Below are 23,807 nucleotides of genomic sequence, written 5' to 3' on the forward strand. Positions count from 1 at the left end.
TTATAAAAGGAAATCATTTGAGTGATATGCTAATTAACATATTTGTTAACAATATTTAAAGGAGTTAGCATCACTTCATTTTACTGAAATCACACATTTTAAAGTAATACCAATTGAGGATCACTTGATAAGGAGGGAGAGATTTATTCTCCTGTTATTAGACTGTTACTCTCTATTTGTGATCCATATATATTATTATTACATGATTATTTCCCAGGAGGTTGATGAAGAATAAATTTTAGAAACAATCCCATTATCAGTAGCTTTATTTTTCCTGTTTGGAGTTCTCATGTGTCTGTTTGATATAGCTGGGAGTATGTAAACTGTTTGATATAGCTGGGAGTATGGAAATCTTTGAAAACCTTGCGAATGTATTAAAAAATTGAGAACCCCGCTCTCAAAAGGCCGTATTGCAGTTTTAAAGGGCAGAGGAAAAGATTGGCAATACTATGATGAAACAAAGTATTTCCAGATATGCACTACAGGATTAAAATGTAAGGATTAAAGCACTGTGTCTCGTATTTCAGGAAGTGAAGTGATTTATTGCTCAGGTCAGGAAGATGTTTCCCATGCAATGCGTGACTTTGCAATGAGCTGCTTATGAATCATATCACCCTTGTTTTATAGATGTTTTGGCTTGTGAATGGCTGATGGTGGCCTTTTTAGAAAGCTCATCAAAAGGTAGCTGTGTGAAATTTACAGGATGCTAGGAAGAACTGGGAAGGAAAAAAAAATCAGTCTTAACAGTGACTTTTTCTTTGTTTCCAAACAGTGATGTTTCTGCTTTGTGTAATTGTTGTGTTTAGAACAACAGGTTGTTGGTTAAATTGAGAGTGGATGCACAACTGAAATACACAGGTTAAACATGCATTAAGTAGCTGCTTTACTCATTTTACCAAAATGAAGAACTGTATCAGCTGTTTTGCTCAAAGCACAGCTGAAAAAATCCATTTAAACACAAATATCGAAGGTTAATTTAAAGATCTGTAACTCTTTCTTTTTTTTCTTTTTTTTTTTTTTTAATCTACTTTACACTGACATAACTCTATTGACCTCACTGAAATTATTACTGATATTCACCAGTATAAACCACAGGAGACCCTGGACTTCTTTTCACATTAAAAAAAATGGATGTTGCTCTGTTCTTTCATTTCAGCTTGTTAGAAAAAATGGAAAAGCTTCTCACAGAATGGAAATGATGAACAGCATGGATTTCCAGGCAATCAAAACATTTTAATGATCTCATTAGCTGTATCATTTACAACATATAGATGTTAAAAGAAATATGTTTCTTTGGTTTAGTAGAAGCACTGGGTACACAATGTGTTTGAACATGTCAGGCTTTCACTGGAATCTCTGCCAGAATTGGAGAAACTTGGAGCAAAAAAAAAAAAACAAAACCAAAACAAAACCAAAAACCACCCCCATTTTCTTGTTCCAGCATCTTTGGATACAGAAACCTTCTTATCATTGTATTTTATGCAAAATTAATAAAAAGCTGCTATGGCAACTTGATAGACTGTACTAGACCTGCATCTTAGCTGATCATAGAATGATGGAATGGGTGGGGTTGGAAGGGACCTTGAAGGGTCATCTAGTCCAACTTCCCTGCAGTGAGCAGGGAAATACGGATGGATGGATGGATAGATAGATAGATAGATAGATAGATAGATAGATAGATAGATAGATAGATAGATAGATAGATAGACAGACAGATAGACAGGCAGGCAGATACATCGAGTGATAGTTAAATGATAGTTAAGTGTTGCTGTTAAATGCTGCCAGACTGGCTGTTATTCTATGATATTACCAGGATTAAAGAGGGATTTTCTAGTAGAGGGGATAGCAGTCTTCCTAAAACTGCAGCTTTATCACCAGTGGAGTTTTGCAGGTAGCCTTTAGAGCCTGGAAAATGAGAGTTCTTGAAAAGACATATTTACTATAACAGCAGCTCTTTAAGCTACTGCCTCTTATAACCCACAGATTCTAGAGAAAATGGTGAAACCCCAGTTCTAAGGACAGGAGTTGGGGTACTGAGGCAGAGATTTGGGGTTATTTTTTGGGGGGCACCAAGCTTTGAAGCTGTAGGTGCATGGAGAGCATGCTTCCTAAAGCAATGTGTGTTAATAAGAGGTGTGCTTATCTTTTTGAGCTGTATCTTTGCCAGACGTAGGCAGTGTCCTCCTTGAGGTATGAGCTGCCCAGGCTGTTTACCACCTTGAGCCAGGCAGTGCTGGGGATGCAGAGCTATTGCATTGTGCATCTGCTATTTCTTTTAATTGTGGTGGTGTTCCTCTGGTGGTTTGCTGACAAGCTGTGTGTTTTACAGATCAGGTCTGCTTGATGAGGAATCCTTGCTTAAAGTTGTGTCTAGGATAAATGGGGTTTGGAAGTCAGACCTTATGGTTCCTGTTGGAATGCTAATGATCTCAGAGGGAGGGCTGGGGTTTTGAAAACAAATCTAAGCTAATGCCTGGGGTTCCTGACAGAGCTGTTAATATCATGAGAACTCATGTTTAAGGCCTCTTTTAAAATGTGAAAGCTTGTCAGGCACTGCTCAGCCAAGGCTATTTGGAACTGCTGAAGTGTGTGGACCTTTGCCACATCTGGCCAAATCTCTGCTGTATGCTTCAGCAATTCCAGCACTGTCAGTAGTGACACGAACCAGAACATCATGCAGCCTGTCATGGGTTGGATTATCTACTGCACAGATAGTTACTCAAGGCAGCTGGCCCAGTGAGCAAGAATGACTCTTCTCTTGGTTACTATAGGATGGTGAGCTCCCAGAGCAGTGCCACTGTCACACAGCTCGAAAAAAGTGCTCGAATGAGTCAAAATACATCACAGGTTGAATAGAGTTTTGAACACTCCCCATCCATTCACGCTAGACGTGAGCAGCAAGGTGTGTTTATCAAGCCCTTTGAAACTGAAGAAGCAGAGCAATGCCATGAAACGAATGTGGGACTTGGATATCTCTCTTCCCTGCCATTCTAAGCTGGTTTCTGTTGCTACCACCAACACGTTTCCACATGAGTCAGTAATGTCAGTAGCATAATGAAGTAGGCTTTATTCAGGTGCAATAGCTGATGGCATTTTAGCTGTTGCATTGTCTTGATAGGATAAAAATCAGCATGCAGTGGTGAACACTGTAGCAACTCTGCCTACACCTTTGCTGGCAGTAAATGGCCATTCTGTGGGGGAAAATGCTTTTGTAGGTTCAACTCAGCAAGTCTTCAACACTTCTCGAGGAAGAAGGAACTAACCTTTGTATGTCTCAAAAGGTACTTTGTAATCAGTGAGAGAATGACATCTGTAGCACTCCACATAGACCTTTTAGATAGAATCATTCCTGAGGAAAGAGACATTCTGTCTGCCAAGTTTCAGGCCAAAGCAAGATTTTGCAGCCTGATTGCAAACCCCTAGGACAGGGCTTTATAGTGGAAATGCTGACACAGCCTTAACCAGTTTGTTTAACTCTGGTGGGCATCATCTTAAATTCTAGTTATGATGTGCATTTCATGGCAGGGGATCAAACATACAGTGTAATGGGATATTTTAAGATACTGTGTTTGAAGAGAATCGGTATTTAAATGTTATTTATGAACCATGTCATTTAAATGCTTCTGAAATGTGCCATTCAGTCCTTGGGTGCTTGAAAAAAAAAATGCTAAGCACATTTCTCAGAATGAGGAGTCACATAATTTTCTTCCACAGCTTTAATGCTGAGGCACTTCCAAGAAGAGGGTTGGTATTACCTTGTTGAACCCTTACTGGAATATTTCTGGAAAATACAGGGTTTAATTTTCTACTGTGGTGCTCTTCAGTTCTTCATTTCATCCTTTTGAGGTGTATTCTGATTTTGCTTGGGGAAGACCTTTGAAGACCATTTCTCTCCAGTTATCAGTGACTCTGCAAGAGGACAGCAGTTACCAGTATTTGCTGTGTTGTGCTGAACAAAGCTGCTTTTCCTTGTGCAGTATCTGTCTTATATTTCAAGTTAAGTTGATACCCCAAAAAATGTGCCTCTCTCACACAGATTAATATGCTTATTTCTGATACACTTCTTTTTTCCTTTTTCTTTCTTTTTTTTTTTTCCACTGAGGAAGTGCTTTCTCCAAAATGGAAGCTGATTTTCATTAGATGACATTAAAACTTGCTTTGGTGAAGAAGATAACTAATACTCTCTGTACCTTGAATGTATATGGGAATGTTGCAGTCTGGAACATACTTTATCTCTGAAAAAAAAAAGCTTCTCCTTCAGTTTACTGAACAAATAACTGAAATTATTTCCATGCAAAAGGTTAGGACATGTAGACATGCCACTTCAAGACATGGTTTAATGGGCATGGTGGTGTTGGGTTGACCGTTGGCAGCCAGTCATTTGTTTGACAGGAAGCAGAAGATATTGAAATGTCTGTCTCAAGAGCAGAGATCCATAATGAGAAAACCTATATATATATATGCATTGAAGGGGCGAGCTGTACTACGGAGGACTACAATTTTCTAAGAGCTTTTTACAAGCAGAGTGATTTTCACTAACTTTCCTGCTTCCTGTTTGGATAAGGTATCATCTATCACCACTCAATCTTTCCTTTTTTTAGCTATTAAAAAGGCATGTAATTTTAATTTTTGTGGCCCGTTAATGTGAAAATGCCATTGATCTTGTTTAGCCTGAACTCGTGGTCTAAGCTCAAATTCCTCTGCTTTTGAGGAGACTGACTGCATTTTAGAAACAGAGAGACCATGGACTGAAAAATCAAGATATGACCATAACTACACACAAATGTTATTTACAGCAGCACTACAGGGAACAGAAATAGGTAAACTGATGTCGGGTGTGCCACACGCCACACAAAGCAGTACAGTGAACAAAATGAGGAAATATGGTAAAATAATGTACAACCTTCGACTGAGAAAAATTGAAATCACAATTTTATGATCTCACTGAACCCAGGGGACAAAGAATCCCAAGTGACCATTACAGTCCTGTGGAGAATATGCAGTATTTGGGTAATCTCCATTTAGTTTTTTTAAATTAATAAACTCATTTACTTAGATAAATGCATTCTTTAAAGAAAAAAGTTTAAAAGAGAAAAAAGAAACAGCAACAAAAAACTTGAGGGTGGTCTCAGATGTCTGTCTTCTTTGTGTAACCTTTTGCATTTTGTGTTTGAGAACTGACATTCCAAATGATTTTCTTTGGCTTTCTGCCTGGGCTGAATACTGAGGCAGCAAATTAGAGATGCTTCAGAAGTCCCACAAAGGAAGATCTTTGCTGTGAAAGTGTAGCTAATGTGACACCAGGAGCTTCGTATCTTTATCAAATGACAAAAGATGGCCTGGAGCTGGGTGGTGTGAGGAATGAAGACTGTGCTGAGCTACACCACGTGTCCCTGATGCCAGTTGCTCCTCACTGTGACTATGCTGATAGCACCTCTTATTTCTGTTCCAGGGGCTAACTTTGTAACTCGGAAAATTAGTCGCTCAGTAGCAAAGATTCACCTGGGGCAGCTGGATTGTTTCAGCCTGGGCAATCTCGATGCCAAAAGAGACTGGGGCCATGCCAGGGACTACGTTGAGGTAAGCTGTGGACCACCTGCTTTTTCCTGCATTGTCTTTATGGTGGGCATGCTGCTTATTGCTGTGGCTTCAGGTTATGCTCCACGGAGGGCTGTCTCAAGACGTTTTGGCCTACTGAAGCCTGTTAACTTTGCATCACTCTTGTTTTCAGGCAGGGGAATTCAGTAACACAGCAGTTTATCCTAAGTGATCCTGCTCTGGCAAGGGGGTTGGACCTGATGATCTCTTGAGGTCCCTTCCAACCTCTGATACACTGTGATACCCCAGGCATGACCCGAACAGAAAAATAAATCTTTGGGTTTACATTTCGTGACTTAATTCTGTGGGGGAGGGGGCTGACTGTAAAGTGGATCTATTTTAGAGTCTTTCTCCTACTGCTTGGGCAAATTTTATAGAATCATAGAATAGAATCATGCAATGCACTGAGTTGGAAGGGACCTCTAGAGGTGATCTTGCCCAACCTGGCTGCAGTAAGCAGGGACATCCCCAGCTAGATCAGGTTGCTCAGAGCCCCATCAAGCCTGACTTTGAATATCTCCTGGGATGAGACCTCCGGCACCTACCTGGGCAAGCTGGTCAAGTATTCCACCACCCTCATTATAAAGAACTTTTGCCTAATGTCAACTCTAAATCTACCCCTCTCTAGTTTAAAACCACGTGCCCTTATGACCAATATTAACATTGCAGCGAGATGCAATGTGACCCAAAGTCAAAGATCCTGCTGGAGCTCTGTGACCTTTATGATAAGGAGAACTAAATTATGTGTACATTCATGATCACAGGTCTGGCTGGTTGTGCAGTGGAAAGAAGAAACACAAGATAGTTGTTGTGGCAGGTATGGGAACGATGCGCCTGCATCTACGGTTTGAAACGTTCTCGTAGTCAGGATTTGTTTCTAATTTTATTCTGTGCACCTACTTAAGCAGACAAACAAACACTGCCCCTGTATTGTATTACAGGGAGACATGAATGACCACGTAGGAAATATTGTCTTTTCCCCAGGAGACTTTTGTCCCCGTTTTGGTGCTTAAAGATTTCCTGTGGTCACTGGACTATTTCTGTCTTTTAAGAATTCCTTGCTGGGAAACCGGATTTGGCTTCACCATTCATTGATGTAGTTTAAAAAGATGATGGCTGTTTGTTTTGTTTTTTTTGCTGTATTACAAAGACATATTTCATTAGAGGAAAGTCTGATTTGTGATTTTTATTGGAAGCTGAGATTTACAAGGTGAAATGAAAGCTGATCTCTCAAACTTTGTTTATGAAAAAAAAAAGGCAACCAAAACAAACAAAAAAAAAACCCAAACCCCAAACCAAACCAAAAAAAACTCCAGCAAGAACACAAATAGAAACTTTATTCTGAGTGATACTAAATAAAGTAAACAGCCATTGGCATCAAAGGGGTTGCAATGAGCAAGCAAGGGAGGTGGTTTTTGACAGCTGGCTATAAATAAAGTTGGCTTTTGGTTCTGCATTGCATTTCCATGTGTGGTGGTAAGAGCACCACGACTGCTCTTCCACGACTCTTGGTTTAGGTTTGTGGCTACAACATTAGTTGAAGGAATTAATCCAGTAAACCACCCAAATCATCTTTTTAATGGATAGAACTATAGTCAAGGGTGTTCCTAAAGTCCACTAGGAAGTCTCAACCCAAAGCAAGTAAAAGATAAGCCAAAGAAAATGATCAGTTACAGGAACATAACGAGCATAATTTGCTAACAGGCACTGGATATTCCATGAATGCTTTGGCTATCTCGTTCCAAGACAACTTGCACCAGATCATAAATCGTGGGATGAACTCTGATGTCTTCTTCCATAAAGGAAATCCAGAATAACCCTCTGGTGCCTAGTGGGTCAGACCCTTGTCCTGTGTTCAAGCCTTTAACAAACAAAAAGGAAATGAGACAAGTCTATCCAGGAGAACAGCTAGCTTCCAAGGCCTTTGGCCTCCAGAAGGAATGTGGTTGTCCGAGGTCTGCAGCACGAACACATGTTTATTGTGTAAGTAGCATTCCAGACCATCCAGCTACGCATTTTGGGCCTGTCCCAAAATCTTCTGGAAAGAATTCCTCACTAAAATATAGTTCATCTTGAGTATTTTTCTTCCTGGAGAGGTATCCCTTTGGGTAAGGCGAGAGTTATTATCAATTCTCTAATTCCCTGAATATTGTGAAAATGTGGTTTGAGGCAGCCTTCTAATGGCTAAAAAGAGAGTAACTTTAAACTGGAAATAAACAATTATTTGAGGCTTTAATGGACTGGAAAGTAGGGCTTAGAGATTTAACATTGCTCAAATAAATACATAGTATGTCAAAAAGCACAATCATATTTACAAGCATTTGGGGAGCTTCCTCGAGCATATGGCTGAACACACAGGGATCTGTCTTATCCTCTCCATATGTACTTTTGAATCCCATTGATAGTAATACAAGTAACATGTGTATAGACTACACCATGTACTGTGCTTTCTTTCTCCTTATATCCTTATTAGGGATAATCATAAAACCATAAATACATTCTTTTTTGTTGTTTTATAAAACATTATGGGCCAGTTGCTGAGCTTACGAAAGCTGACAACCAAGCTCCCATTGACTTTGTGGAGAGGTTGTATCCTGTATGTACTGGAGTGGAGAACATCTGGTGGTCTCAATGCACCAGCAGAAGTCAGAGCTCCTGAGCCTTGATCACACACATTCATCTAATTGGCTCTGTGCTCCTGAGCAAATGCTTCTGGTCAGCTTGCGGTCAGCTTTAGTAGCAGATGATTCAGAGCTTTAATGTTGAGATATGCTTGGACTTGATGATGTTAAGAGGTCTTTTCCAACCTTATTGATTCTACGGTTCTATACAGGTTCATATCAGGGGAGAATAGTAGGGATGTGGGTTTGATCAGCTTTGTGAGCTGGGATGTGAACTGCCACCTGCAGGGACTGATGATGAAGTATAGTGCCACTGAATTACCTCACCAGAAAGAAAGGTTTCCTCTCAGTGTTTGAAAAGAACAAATTAGAAATAATTAGGCTTTGAAAATTTGCAGGTCTTCAATAGAAATCCAGCAGAATTTCAAGCAATAATTACATGGGTTCATAACTGGGTCATAAGTGGCTCCAGTTCAATTAATTACAGGTTTAGTCAAATGCTCTTAATACCTCTTAATATGTTTCTGCAGAGGTTGCTGCTGCCTCTTACCCTCCTTTCTCAATTTTGGCTCTGTTATGATCCAGCACCAATTTCTTGGGATGGTATTAGAGAGGATGATCAATGCCACCAAGCTGGAAGAGGAAAAACAATATATCAGCACTATTGATATATAAATCTTCTGTGTGCTGTTTTGTGTTGTGAGGGTAACGTACCTTTTACTTATGTAAGAAAGTTCTAGTAAACCATCTGGTAGGTGTTTCCAAACATTAGTACAATCAGTACAATAGCAAGCCTTGACAGTCTGACTTGTTTCTGTGCCCTTTGTAAACACAATCATGCAGATTTCCTCAGAAAGTCAGTCCATCACTAGTTGATTAGGTTTTTTATTTCTTACATGCTAAATGCTGTAAATGAAGCCATGAAACATTCTTGCAACTGAAGTCTACATATGTTGCTCCTGGGGATGTCTTAGACACATTTATTTGTAAAGATGTAAAGTAAAAGCCAACAGACAGAACATGGCCATGTTGGAAAGGGGCTCTGGAAAGAGCAAGTGTGTTTTGGGGTTCAGCAGCTGAGATTTTCTCCTCCTTTGCTTTGGTTTCCTCTCCTGCTGCAGGTCCATCACCCATCTGCAGATGTATATGTGGTGTGTGTACCTCTACACCACCTATATGTGTGGGTGTGAATGTCCATGTGTTTCTGTAGGGATGATTTTGGCAATTACTTTCAATTTCATGTATTCAAGAGGTACATACGTGTCCTGTTTTCTCTTTAAGTTTGATATATATGCTAAGAAGAGATAAAACAAGAAAGAAATTTGTTAAAATAAACCTGAATGGTTAAAACATGAAAATTAGGAGAGAGAGGGGTTTTAAATACTTTTCACCACTTTTTTGTTCAACTTGTCAGTGTCTTTAGTCTTTACAAAGCAAAAAAATTGCTTTCCTCAATAAAACCATTTGCTTTGGCTTCCTGTGCCTCAACAGTGATATGTGTATTATTATCAAGGCCACCCCAGTGGTTCTCTAAGTAGCCTTGTTACACTGGTGGTCTTTCAAGTGACGGGAAGGTTAGACCAGGGCTTCTTTTCAAGTGACAGGTTTCCAGACTGATAAATTACTTATTGTTGTCATTCTTCTGAGGCTGACCTATTACACCATTGCAGCTTAAATGCAGTATCTTTTCAAACAGCATCACTACAAGAGTTCTCCTGACAAGTTCTGCTGTTGCAGCATCATATTCTTGTAGAGCACCAAATGAAGGCACTTGTCCTGTGTTTCTGTGGGGTTTAGTTTTCTGCTCTGTCTGGAGCGTGTGGAAAAACAAATAAAATTATGACAGGCTCCATGTTTAGGAGATACACTTATGGTGAATTGGAAGCAAACATGGACGCCAGCAGAGGGACCATATAGTGCAGTGTATATCCCACCTCTGCAGTCCGTCTCCATGCATGGTGTAGGACAGCATGTACTCATTAGCAGTCTAACACCAGGGTGAAACCAAACCAGTTTTTTTTAACAGGGTCTGTTCCACCTTCTGGTCAGTCTTGTGGCAGCTTTAATTTGAGGCAACTGCAGATGAGACTGTGGGAAGGAGGTGAACCTCCTGAGGGTGGTGGGATTGCCTGGATGTGGAGACACCACCCAGCCTGCCCAAGGTTGCTGCTGCACCCAGAAGGAGACCACTGGCCCATCGTGTGATGGAGCATCTTCACTAGAAAGAGGATCTTCACACAGTTTAAGGGCAAAGCTTGCACAAGTCTCTCTGTAGTGAATGTAAACCATTATTTTAAAATTAATTTTTTCCACTTTAGTCCTCACAATCTTTATGAATTTGGTGAGTTTGGAGCAGGTTTGATGGCAGTGTTCATGAACATTCTCTAGCCTTCTGCATGCAAAACTCCAAATATTGTACAACAAGGAAACCCTGAGTTTGTGGAAACAAATTATTGTGATATATGGGAGAGTTAATACAAATGAAACATGTTCTTTGATCAGCTAAATCACTTCAATTGTCATTTTTCTTTCTTTCATTTACTTTTTTTCCTTACCTGAGTTAGGAAAGAAGACAAGCAAACAAAAAACAAAACTCAACCAGGTGTGTCTGCCTTTGAACTCAGAAAACTTTTGTCCAGTCAGTGTTTGGCAACATCATAGAAAATGGGAAGCAGCAACATCTTTTATTGGTAAATGTTGAGCATCAGTAATAACAGGTGCTGCTACCAGCCCCACCTGTAATAACCCAGATAGTTTATTGACTACTTTATGATTTACAGATTTATTTGAATCTTGCAGCAATGCACCACAGTTCTGCAAGGGCTATAGTGCATAGCGGGGTTTAACTTTAATAAGGGGGGAGAGAAATCCCTTAAAACAGATCATTAAAATTTAATGAGGACATTTTTAAAACCCCATAATGGTTCAGTTTACACTGGAAGTCAGAAATAGTTAATGGTGGTGTTATGTCTGTGTGGTAACATCCTCACTATACAGCAATTGTTTTCATTTGAAATGAAGCCAGTAAAACATCATGAGCAGTGCATTCCCAGAACCAGAGTTTTCAGCCCTCCCAACAATTTCAGGTTTTTCCAGTGAAAGGAGAAATATTTCAGAGGATAAATTAAAATGTCAGGGCTCACTTTTATTGTCCTCTAGCTGTTAATATTCAGTGCATTATTAAGGAGGCTGGTTATCAGCAGAGTGACTACTCTTTCCTGATCTGGGTACGGAAAAGAAAAATGTGATATTTTAAAACATTTTGTTTGTTTGAGTGGGAAACATTCTCCAAACCCACAGGGTGCACTTAACATGCCACTTTTAGTTTTAGCAGAAATACTTGAATTTTAGCTGTAGGTGTTTTTTTGGATGAAGCCTTGACCTAACAACCAACATTAATGGTCCAAAGATAGAGCAGCTGAACTTTCCAGTTGGCTGTCTTTGGCCAGCATTAAGCTTCCCCTGGGGAGGGCTGACTCGATTACCAGGTTAAGTATGTGAAGAAAGCTTATTGCTGTCAGGCACTTGACTCCTCTATTCCTCTCAAAATCCATGTGATTTCTGCAACAGGAGCAATTGTTTGTTTCCTCAGGGCTACGAGGAGTGTTATGTTTGTCAGGTAGGTGAGCGACGTGATGTTTACTTATCCCTTGTCCCCAGTGTGGCTGGGATGGATTTGCCTGCAGCCATGGAAAAGGAGAATGAAGTAATCCATGGATCCTCCACTTCATCCTGTGCCTGCAGCATACCTGAGGGCTGTGTAAAACAGCTGGTTGTTCTGTCAAACCCTCCCAGTGCTCCCTGCTCTGTGTGGGTCAAGGCTGGAGCAGGGCAGCCCAGCAGCCGTTCTTCCCTCCTGCCCCACTGATGCGCAGCACAACTCCTGATTCCAGCAACCTTGGTGGATGTTTCATTGCTTCCAGTGAAATAAGGATTTCGATGGTGTTTCTCAATGGGTATGGCCATGTATCTGCTTTCTACATTTTCTGTTGTGCAGTGGGATTAAAGGACCTCTGTTGCTGAATTTGCAGAAGCAAAATTAGAGGATCTCTAAATGATTCATTTGAAATGTCATCTGTCTTTAAGGACAAATTATTAGTTTGGGGTTTTTTTTTTGTGGAGATGAACATAGCTGAGGCACATTTTGCCTGGCCTAGCAGCTTTTGTTCATAGCATAGGAAAAGCAGGGCAAACTCAACCATCAGAAAGCCCAAAGAATTGTGACCTCCAGCCAGAAGCCTATGCTGTGAGCCATGGCCTGGACACCTGGGTCTGTAAGTGATGGGTGTTGAGCCAGCTTCTTGAACTAGTTACTTTTGTATTGCTCTTCTGTTAAAAGAACAGGCACCACTGTGAAAATATGCTCACACTCTGGCTTTGCTCTTATTAACAAGCTTTGTATTCTTTAGAAGCTGTTGTTTCTAGTGCAAGTTGTGCGTTGTTATTTCTTGATCCACAGAGGGGTTTGATTTGGGGATTTTTTTTTCTTTTTATTTCAAAGATGTTTTCTTTCTTCCAAGTGCACTTTACACATTTCTGTAAGGAGCAGTAAACTGCATTAGTTGAGCATTAGCTCCTTCTTCTGCCTTAACCTCTATCAAGCGAGGTGTTGCTGTACACAGTAACAGTTTATCGAGGCAACCCTGATGCTGTAATACCAGGCACATGTGTTGCTTTTGGCATAATGAGACATTGGCCCTGCTGCACTGTGCCTTATTTTACAAGAAAAAGTAAAGCTTTGTGTGGCTAATGCAGTATTTTTTCTTTATGCTTTACAGGCAAGTTTCCCTCCTCAGCATCAATTTCTTATGCTGCATTCATTACCAAACAAATTTCTCTCTTCCTCTGAGATGTTTTAAATTCAACAAGCATCAGGTTTTTAATACATCATACTCATTTTAAAGGGGAAATAATTGATGAGGGAAAAATATTTTATGTCTACCCTTTTCATTTTATTGCCAGTGTTATTGCTGATATCCAAGGCAGATATATATTACAGATAATGCCGGTTTAAAAATGTTCATCTCCCAGATTACAAGGTGTCCTGGTTTTGCAGGGATGAATTCCCAGGCCAGCCATGGCTGCAGGCTGTTAGCAGTTTGGAGTCAGCCAGAGTGGACTGGGGGAATTTCAGCTCACACCGACACACCACAATACCTCATAAGCCTTTCTCAGTGACCCTTTGGCAGAGCTGGGTTAATGGTTGATCTTAAAGGTCTCTTCCAACCAAAATTATTCTATGGTTCCATCACTCTGGTGCATCATCATGGTTTGCACCACTGGAAAGTGGCTTTCTGAATGAATGGTACTGGTAGCAGAAATGATACTGGCTTGCAAGGGGGAACCTGCTGTGGAGCAGGACCCAGTTGTGCTCTGCTTCCAAGGAATGCTGAGGTGGAGCACAAAGGAGCTTGCCTTCAAGGGATTGCTTTGGAGTGAAATCCTATTCTAGTAATACAGTTACTGACTTTGGTGGGACTTGACCCCATCCATTAAACTCTTACGTTTGCTCTTGGGGAGGCTGGCAGGAGAGAAAGGCTTTGTGCCCACACAGCATTACCCAGTACACTTGTGATAAGGAGAGTCACAGTTCAGCTCTAAAAGTGACCTCAGGAGACATTACAATTCCATTTAATGTGTTACCAACATAAACAGGAAATGTAATAAAGAGTTTTCACCTGGTCCATGCTGTGCCAACTTTCAGCTTCAAATGGACAGGGTGATGGAACTGATGCATGACTGCCCACTCCCAGTAGTTAACTAAATTAGACTTTCCTCAAAGAAGACTTTTTTGTTGCTGATTTTTGTAAGGTCACATCTAAAGAAGGGCATGTGTGTAAAAGTGTACAGGCAAGAGAAAAAGTTTGAGTAAAAAGTCCACCCAAACCAAAAGTGAATTAATCATCATTGTTATCACATTCATCTCAGAGTGATTACAGAAAACAGTGTTAAATAATGGCAGAATCCTGCATGTTTGACATTTACCTTAAAATATACTGTGATGAACAAAAACAAGCCTCGGTTCCCCTTTGGCTTAATTTATTCATTTGAGGTTTGTGAACAAATTGTGTAGTCAAATGGCATGATGAGGATGGGCACCTAGCTGATCTGATTTGTAGCAGTCTGATCACTTCAATACAATGTGCCATAAACATTTCAAGTTAGAGGGGAAAAAACCCAATCCAAATTCTGAAAATTTATCTTAATGTCTTGAATAGTTTTTTTTCTTCTGCAGCTGCTTGTAAAACAGCTGACTCCTAGCTGAGTTTTATTAGCAGTATCTTAAAGTGATCCTTTTTTACCTAGATGTGAGTTTTCACTAGGATGCTGGTTCATGTAAAGTCTGTCACTGGATCAGCGAATACCAACCTGTCACTGCAAAGTCCACCTGTGGTGTGTAAGAGAAAACTGCTGGAGCTCACAGTTTTAGTACAATTTTTTGGAAGGAAAAATCACACCAACTTTTGTATTTCATGATGGCAGATAAAAACTAGAACATGGAGCTGCCTGTAAACAAGACTAAACCAGTGGTGTCCAGGCTCAGGATGAGAGCTAGCATCTGGAATCCTCTCCAGCACCAGCTCTACTGCAGCTAGAATTAGAACTGAATAAAAGCAGATAAAAGCAAATTTATCCTTGGGAGCAGCACAGCAGATAGTGACATGCTGCGTCCTCATATGGGGGACACAGAGACAGTACAAGGTAAGGATTAAGATTCTGGTTGATAAGGGAATGCTGCTCTGGGACCACAGTGAGCTGCTGCTGCACAGTGTGCTTCATTCTGCCTGTGGACAGAGCCTGAAATTCACCAGCCTGAGAGGTGAACAAACCACAGGCACACAGAAAGTAGTAAATGTTTACCTTGGGTAGTGATGATTTGTTTTCTTAGAGTGAAGAGAGATGAGGGAAGGTGGATGTGTTCAGTTAAACAGTTTGACTTGAGAATTGTCCTTAATACTAATACTTCTGGCACTGACTGGCTCAGTGGGATCATCTACTGGCCTATGGATATTCTGCATTTCTGCATAATTAGTGACTTGTATTTGGCACAGGGAGACTGCTCAGCCTGCCCACCCTGCAGGGACAAGACAGCAAACCCAGGTTCCTTGTGTAGCCTACTACTGCTACAATAAATACATCTTTTTTTACAGCTGATAGAACTAGTTTATGCTGCACAGATTAGACCAAGAATACCCAGGTAGTAGTGTCTCAGTTAGCAGAAGATCCAAGTCATCTTAACCTAGATGGTCACTTGAACCTTGATGCTTCCCTGCTTGAGGACAAAGTGCACAGCTGGACTGTGGTCTTGACTTCCACAGGCATCTGATCCACCAAATGTGGTAGACCTTCCTTCCAGATTTCACCCTGAAGTTTAAACATTTACACCTAGATGTCTTTTTACTCATGACTTTGATAATTCAGTTTTAATATTTTTAAAGATAACTTGTGTAATCTTCTCTGTAATAGTCTTATACCTGGTTTGTGTCTTCTTCCCCTTTACATTTAGAGGTGATTTGGAGCAAGGTGCTCCATGTGCGTTTTTGGGCTGCTGGTCCTTCTGTCTTGGGTCACAGGGAGTAACAGGAATGCAAAGATTTGTCTGACCAAGGCTTTGTGTGGGAAGTGTTGAGGTGGCATCTGAGCTGTTAGGGAAATTTTAATAGCATCAAGTGCTGAGTATTTAACAGAAACATCCTTTCTGCCAGAGGCTCACTGAGCACTAGAGCTCATATGTGCCAACAAATAAAAAATGTCAGTTTGCTTAGACTTAAAGTTTTTTTTGCTTTTTGGTTGCTGGAACTTCTCTCTTTCTTCTCACAGAGCCAGTAATCCTCTAGTTCCCATAGTTAGAGAAGGAAAAACCAAATGCAAACCCTGAATTTCATTTAGTGAAAATGAAGAACAAAGAAAGTAGAAATCACGGTATTTGATTTTTTTTTTGAACAAAAACACTTAAAGGAAAATAAAATTCTAATGAAAACAAATAATTTGCAAGGTATTGAGTTTCTTTGTGTGTACACACAACAGGAATTAATTTGAGGTAGCTACAGTAGTATTCAGAAAAAGCTTGCTGAGTCATGTGTCCAACAGAATTTTAATTAAAAGAGACCAACAAAAGGGACCAAGTAAAAATGAGCCTCCCCATGGGAACCATGAAGCTCCACACCTGAAGCAGGTCGTGTTTGTTACTCAGTGGCTCCTGTTAATGTGATGTTTGTTGCTTTATTTAGATGGACGTTTTGGCGCTGCTTGCCTTTGTTCTTGCTGTCCAGAGGACTTGGCACATGTCACACTGTGTGTGGTGTGGTCAGAGGAGACTCACAGAAGCATCCACCCATGGCTTGCTGGAGGACAATGGCAGAACATCCTTGTCTTTGAAAGTGGTTCATCAGGAAAGCGCTGATCCTGCTGCTCTGTGTGGAGCTGAATGCAGATGAGAGCCGTGATTAACGCTAATGAGCGGCCAGGGATTTATTGTTTGCTTAGAGATAAGGAATGGGCTTCCTTTGCTGGCACTTGCTGCCAAACAGCTTGATCCTAGTTCACTAAGCCTTTTATTAGTTATTGTTGTTGGGTTTTTTGTTTTGTTTTGTTTTGTTTGTTGTTTGTTTTGGTTTGGGTTTGTGTTTTGTTGTGTTTTTTTTTTTCTTTAGCAGTGGTGGTGGTTGTTACTTTAAGTGATTTCTTTCACCAAAAGCCTTTTCATCGCTTGGTCTTTTATTTTTTTATTCTATTTTTATTGCAAATTGTCTGAGCTGTTTGTCATTCGGGCCACAGTCCTCTGGAGGTCCTTTACGTGCATCACACATTCTGCGTCCAACAGTGCTCTTTCTGTTCAGTGCTTGCCCTCCTCCCCAAAGCTGAAATAAATCAAAGTAGGTTGAGACTCAGTCGCAATAAATCAAGACCTGTCCAAAACTGGAGCCTGCCCAGTCAAAATGTCATAGCTTGGCTTTCACTGAGGATTAATTAAAGGCCTGATATAAAGCCCAGATGTGCTTCAGGAGAGTAGCAAAACTGCTTGTTGGTGGCTGTACTAAAAACCAAGTCTCCCCATGAATCTGCCCACCCAGGAACATGGAGGAGGATAAGGCTGAGGGAAAGGGAAGAAGGGAGGGGAGAAGTAAACTGAATCAAGCATGATTTTATAGCATCTATGCTGGCAGAAAACAAGACAAGCTCTATGCTAGAGCACCTCTGAAAAACACAAAGCACGTGTGTGTGTATTTCTAACAGCAGCAGAGAACATAACTGTTAAAATGCTAATCAGGAGTGGGATAAAACTAACACAGTGAGTGAACTTTTGCACTTTTTATGGTGTATATATATATATATATGTGTGTGTGTGTGTGTGTTTATATATGTGGTATGCCCAGTGACTGAGTTTGCTCAGTGCCTGTTTTACATTAAATTCCTGAAAGTCATTTTGGCTAAAATAGTTTAGCTGAAGATTCCTGAGGCTCTGATAGGGACAGTTATAGGAATTTCGTGCATGTATCCAAATTCAATGTTTTTGAATACAAATATGTAAAATATACTTAAATTGTCTGCTGCTTGTGTTATAGCCTTTGTAAAACTCCATCTTCAGTCCCAGAGACACAGTGATTTCACAGTGCATGGAATGACCCTGTTCAAAAAAAGTGGTGGGCACTGAAAGTGTTGCAGCTTGGTTGCAGGCCACAGTATATGGCTACACTTACTGTCTTTTACAGATGTAGAAATACAATTTCTTGTGGAAAAAAGTTTAACTGATTGCATGTGCTTATATTGAAATTATCTGCTTGAGTAAGATTAAGTCATAATTGGTTTTGGTTGCTTTGAACTTGTTGTGAGAACGCATACATGCTCTAGTGAGATGCTCTGTTAAAATGTCACAGACCTGAATTCTGGGATGTAGACCTGAACTGCAGGTGATTCTGGGATGGCAGGAGGTCTACCAAGCAATGCAGGGCTGCCCTGAGCTCCTCAGTCTGGTGTTGTGACAGATGTGCACTGAGTCACTATTTACAGACCAGTCAGTTGTGATGCTCTGGATGTTCCTAGCCCTGAGATGTTCCTATGCATGTTTATGTATAGACTTGTGTGTTACTTATAACTTTTTAGAGGTGTGATGTGCTTTCTAGTCTCTGCCTGGAATAAATGAGTGCCACCCTGAAAAGCAGGCAGAGAAAGGGAGGAGTTAAGGTGCTGGACACAAGGAGTAGATAAAGATCTTATTTCTGCAAAATGGTAGGCAAATGTATATCAGTTCTTTAAGGTTCCAAGAAGATCTGATGGAAGCCAGAGTCTGAGGGAAGTTCAGTGTCAGGCTTCTGTGGCTTGTCCATGTTACACATCCTAGATGGACATTTGTGCCACCTCAGCAAGGCACAACCATGACAAGCATTGGCTATAACACATTAGGTGGGTAGAGAGTAACAGTTTTTGTCTGCCTCTGCGGAAAAACAAACAAAGAAACAAAAATCCCCACAACAACAACAACAGCAACAAATCAACCAAACAAAAGTGGCTCTCCTCTCCTCACAGGGGCTGCTGGGGAGTCCCCTTTGGGAATGTCTGGACCAGAGAGCACTGAAGAGAGGAACTCACTGCTGGCATGGGGAGCTGGGTGTTTTGACACCAACGCTGCAGAGCTTTGCAACAGACAAACACACACGAGAGGTCTTTCCTTACGGCTAAATCGTTCTCAGTCTGTAATTTCCTATAAAAATTTCACCATGGGTTTAAATTTAGCAAAGCCCATCAAAGTCTGGGAACCTCTTAATGTTTTTTGTTTGGTACAAATTTTAGCAGAGTTCAGCCTTTGAGCCAGGATCAGCAAACACTGAGAAGGCTGTGCTAAATTTAAAGTCCTGCTGTAGTTCAAATGCCTTTGCAGGCTGTTGCTTCTGAACATGAACCATGCCTTTGCTCTGTATGTGTGCAAAGGAAAGGAAAAAAATAAGAAAGATTAAAAGGCTAAGTAGTTAGAATTTGACAATTAGCTACTGTACATGCTCAGGAGCTTCCCCAGCTTTCCCATCAACCCATGTTTTCTTTATCTCCTGGGTGGTCTCTACCATCCCTGTCCATTCTCCTCAGATCCCATCCCCCTTTTTCTGTATCCTTGCCCTCCTAGTTAAGGGGGCCCTCTCATCTCAGTCCCCGTCCTTCCTGCTAGGAACCAGCCAGTGATGGTCCTTATTTCCTGCTTGTAGACCAAAATAGAGGCAGGTGGTACAGGAGATAAGACTACAGCTTTCTGCTGTGGGAAATCATGCTGAGTCTTGAGCCTCCCAAAGCTGGGCCCAGATGAATACACAGGGAGCATGCCCTGGCTCTCCAGGATGTTGGGAGATTTGTCCTTGGCACTTTTGGAAACAAGTCTTTTCTTCCCTCCTTTGACAACTGGTTATTCAGCTGATGCAAGTCAATGGATCCCATTAAAAGCAAAAGCATTGTGGTAATTTGTGATGGTTTTATAGCTTTCTAGGGTAAGGTGGACAACAAACCATTAACCTATAGGTGGACCTTTTTTGGTGTCCATTTAGGAGGGTAGAAAGCTTGTTAGCCTGGACAGTGTGTCTCTGAGACAGGCAAAAAAGGAAGGTATATGTGCTGTTTGGTTTGTCTTCATGGTGGGTCTCTGAAAGCAACTGGAGCTTTAGGTCAAGCTATATCTACTCTAGAGATCTGCCTCACTTAAATCAGCATAATTACAGCAGTAGAGTTCCTTCCCTCTTCGCTGCAGCCTGGAGGCAGCAAGGGCTGTGTGAAAGTGTGACGGCAGATCATGTCCTGTATAGACAGAGGCCAAAATCCTTGGGAAGTTATTCCCAAGAATTCCCATTATTGACTTTGTTTTTTTCTTAGTCACCAAGGATGTGTTTTGCAGTGATGGGTGCAGAAACAAATTCTCCTTAGTCTCTTCAGGGTCTTGATGACATCATGCTCAGCAGTTCCTGTTGGAAACTGTCATGAATATGGAAAGGCATTGCCTGAGGTTTCTTGTCAGTAATGATACGATTTTTGGAAGGCATAGATAATGTCTACAGTATGGAAATTGCTTGGTCAGCTCTGTCCATTCAGAGACAGCTTTTAAAGACTATTTTTATCTTTGATTCAGAACTTTGTTGTGTGTAACTCATCAACTCACAATCATCCTCAGTGCAGGCACGATGGGACCTTAAACTGAAAATGAACGTATTAAAACAATTGTACTTAAGGTGAACATGTCTCAGAATACTATTTCCCCATTTCCTTGCTGTAGAGCACAAGAATATTGGTGTTAAATGTTTGTAATTGTAGTAATTAAGGAATTAATGGCTTACAGGACTTCAGTGTACTGTGAGCAGTCAATCAGCATATGATGCCTCTGAACTTTTTGCTGTGTAAGGTATTATACTGTATTGGCTTAATGCAATTATGGAATAATCCTTGGTGCAGTTTCCTGGAACAATACAAACAGCCTTTTCTTCTCTCCATGTGTTCCTGGTTTACAGCCTTGCTTGGAAGGGAGCTGTTCCTGTGAACTTTTGTTTCCCTTCACACTGGGGTCCAGTTCCAACATATTTCTTATTTCATTTTTATTCTGAAAACATTTGTACTCCATCGTCAGAGCAGTGTATGTTTTGTTGAAATCCTGCCCTTGATTTTTATCTGACTGGATAAAGAGTAGGAGAAATACTCAATTTCATTATATAGAAGTGTTAATAGTGTTGTGTTTGTTTTCCCCACATTGCTTTTAATCTCTTGGTGCAGGTAGAAGATATCATGTTATCTTCAGTCTCACATTACTTGCCTTGGAAGTTTGGACAAAACCAAACCCCTGCATCTCACCAGCCCTGACTCCAGAGATCAGGCTGGGTCAGTTCTTTGTCTTTAGTTCCTATCTCCTGTTTAAGAAGATGGGATAAATTTCTAGTTAACATGTTAGGGTAAAACTCTGAATCTAGCACCTCGTAATTGTCTGTTCCTTTGCAGCCTATTAAACTGTGAAAGAGAGGAAGAAGGAGATTGTCTGAAGATATTTTTTTTCTTCTTTTTATTAGATTTGAGCTTAAATCTATTTTAGAGTTTTTATGTATGAAAAGTGTCACTTCTATGAAAGTACAGGGATTCTGCTAATATTTTTATGGGCTGGATATATTCTGAAAAAACAAAGTAATTGGAAAATGTTGGATGTGCTGTAACCACCATCTGCCCCTGCCTTAAAAAATGTGCATGGTTCCATACACACATTTTAAATGATCCATCATATATCATCACTTACTACAGTACCTCATTCATGTAGGTGTTAGTTTTTGTGTGCAAAAGGTCAGATCTTTTCAAACTTGATTCTGAATGCCTGTGTTTTATAACAACCTGGCTTTCCTTTGAAGTTGGAATATGTCTTTTTAATATAATATTTCATCATTAGCTGGAGGGAAGAAAAGAAAGGGGGGAAAACTGCCATGTCCCTGCTTCAAATCAAGTTGACTGAGGTTTTTTGGTTGATCATTCTTGCTTCTAACATCAGAATTCCATGGTATGGATGATGTGTTAAAAGCTGCAGAAATGAGGTTACTCCACAGCCCTCCACTGCAACTTTTCAGTCCTAAAGAGGAGACAGAGAATTTCAAACATGAAATTTGGGAAGGAAGGGAAAAAGTAGTTAGTGAGTTATTTGTCCTGTATGCCATGTTTAATATAAGCTTCAAGTTAGCTCTTGACGCTGCTTGAGCTAATTCTTTATAAATCCCTTTAAAATGCACACTAGGCCTGGAACATTTTAGGAGGGAGGGCCAAAGAGCATCAGTATAAAATTAGAAAAACAATATCTTTTGAGTTAGTTCTCTTGGCTTCTGGGAGCTGAGTGGGTGGTGAGGAGTCCCTTCCTTCTAATAACGCTTTTACAAATCGACATTTCACAGCAGTTTAAAGAAGGTAGCTGGGATGGAAAGAGGAACGTGTCTGTGTGCTTCCTTCCAGAGCAGGGAATAAGTGATGGAAATTGTCATGGGTGAAATAATGAAACATGTAGGAATTAGAAAAATATACAAGTAGATCTGTTAACTTTGTTTAGACATGGTAACCTGGCCTTTTAAATGTATCAGAAATTTAACACAGTGTGCTGCCTGTTTGTGTCATTGTAATTAGTGGTCTCTTGGTGTTTCCATTACTGGAGAATATTTTATTGTGGCTTTCACCTAACATTGAAAACAGGAAAAATAAAAAGTACCCAGCTCATTTTCTTGAGAAGCAATGCCAGATTTCAGGTGTCAAGTTTTACACTGAATTTAGCCTGAGTTCATATTCTGTTTGTGATATGTAATGTGATTTTTTTTCTTTTTTTTTTCCTTCAGTGTGTCAGTTGTTACTGTATTTAGTGTCCAGTCTGCAGTCAGGATCCTTGGCTGTGCCCAGAATTCGCTCAGTTGTATCATAAGGAAGGGGCAAAGGTGTCTCTTTCTTTTCAGCAGTGCTTTCAGGCTGGCCACAGACTGCTCCACAGCCAGGCTGATTGGGGCCCTTGGACTCATCCCAGGAGCAGGGTGAGATGGGGTATCAAGCATCACCTGCTTCTCCCTCCTGGCACTAGGCCTCCTCCAGAAGCTAAGAGAACAGTGACACTGCTTAGAAGTCTCTGTGATGCCAGCATACTCCCCTTTCTCTGTATTTGGGTTGATTCAGCAGTTTTTCTCTCTCAGTTGCAGTGCTGTGAAAGCTGACCCCCTGTATGCTGGTAGTGTTTTTTTAATTTTTTTTTTTTTTGTATATATAAACTGATAAAACATGGTTTGAATTAAATACCAATTGACTGTTGACACAGAAGACCTGGCAGTCAGCTCAGTCAATAAGCCACCAGATCCGTACCTCAGCCAGACCCAGTCCATAGGGATTCCTTGCTGGATAAAGTCTACTGACTCAGCCATTGTGTTGTGGGAGGTAGTGCAACCCTTTCTCAAAATGAGAGGTGCATGAGAGATCAATCAGCTCTGCACTGTTCCTTGGGCCATGGCATGTGTGTTGGTGACATGCATCGAGGATCTTGCATATAGTGGTTCCAGTTTTGGACAAATCTGTATTTGGCTCAGGGTATTATGAATTCCATTTTTTTTAATCTGGAATTTACTCAGTGGGAGGAAATCTGAAATTCACAACATGAAAACACTGAGAAATTTTAGAGGTTATTGCAAGCTCCCAGTGTGAATTTGTCAAGTACTACTCTGGGACTTTACTGATTTCAGTCCCACAGCCTCTACAACATCATCTGCATGGAAAACCTATTTGGAAGAGATACCCAGTGGGTCCTCTGGGGTTTTTGCATTCTGGTGCATTTAAACTGACTGGGGATTCATTCAAGGTGCCAACCACAAAACCTGAAGCATCCCACAGAGATGAACTGATGACAGCCTTTGTTGTCTGCTGCTTCTTTCTCTTCCCAGAGAAGGGATTTGTAGTCTTCAGGATGCAGTGTAAATTGCCTGATGTCTTAACCTGTTCCTAAGCATCTTGAGTTGAATACAAGATACAGGAGAGTTTAAATCAGGGAATCCTCAAATAATCCCAAGCCTGCCCGGAATCCTCTGTGGTTCTAAGAAATTTGTATTAAAACATTAAAGGGGA

At 40.7% G+C, this 23,807-nt stretch overlaps 1 protein-coding gene across 1 annotated transcript in view; it reads left to right on the forward strand.

The window, feature by feature from the left end:
* The window catches only part of GMDS (GDP-mannose 4,6-dehydratase), a 357,646-nt gene that overhangs the window by 133,135 nt on the left and 200,704 nt on the right, over positions 1–23,807 (forward strand). The window contains exon 7 of the mRNA XM_054381971.1: positions 5,453–5,580. Coding sequence (XP_054237946.1) covers positions 5,453–5,580 — 128 coding nt within the window. The remainder of the gene's footprint in view (positions 1–5,452; positions 5,581–23,807) is intronic.

This window comes from Indicator indicator, chromosome 6 (assembly GCF_027791375.1).
Source record: "Indicator indicator isolate 239-I01 chromosome 6, UM_Iind_1.1, whole genome shotgun sequence".
NCBI classification, from domain to species: Eukaryota; Metazoa; Chordata; class Aves; order Piciformes; family Indicatoridae; genus Indicator; species Indicator indicator.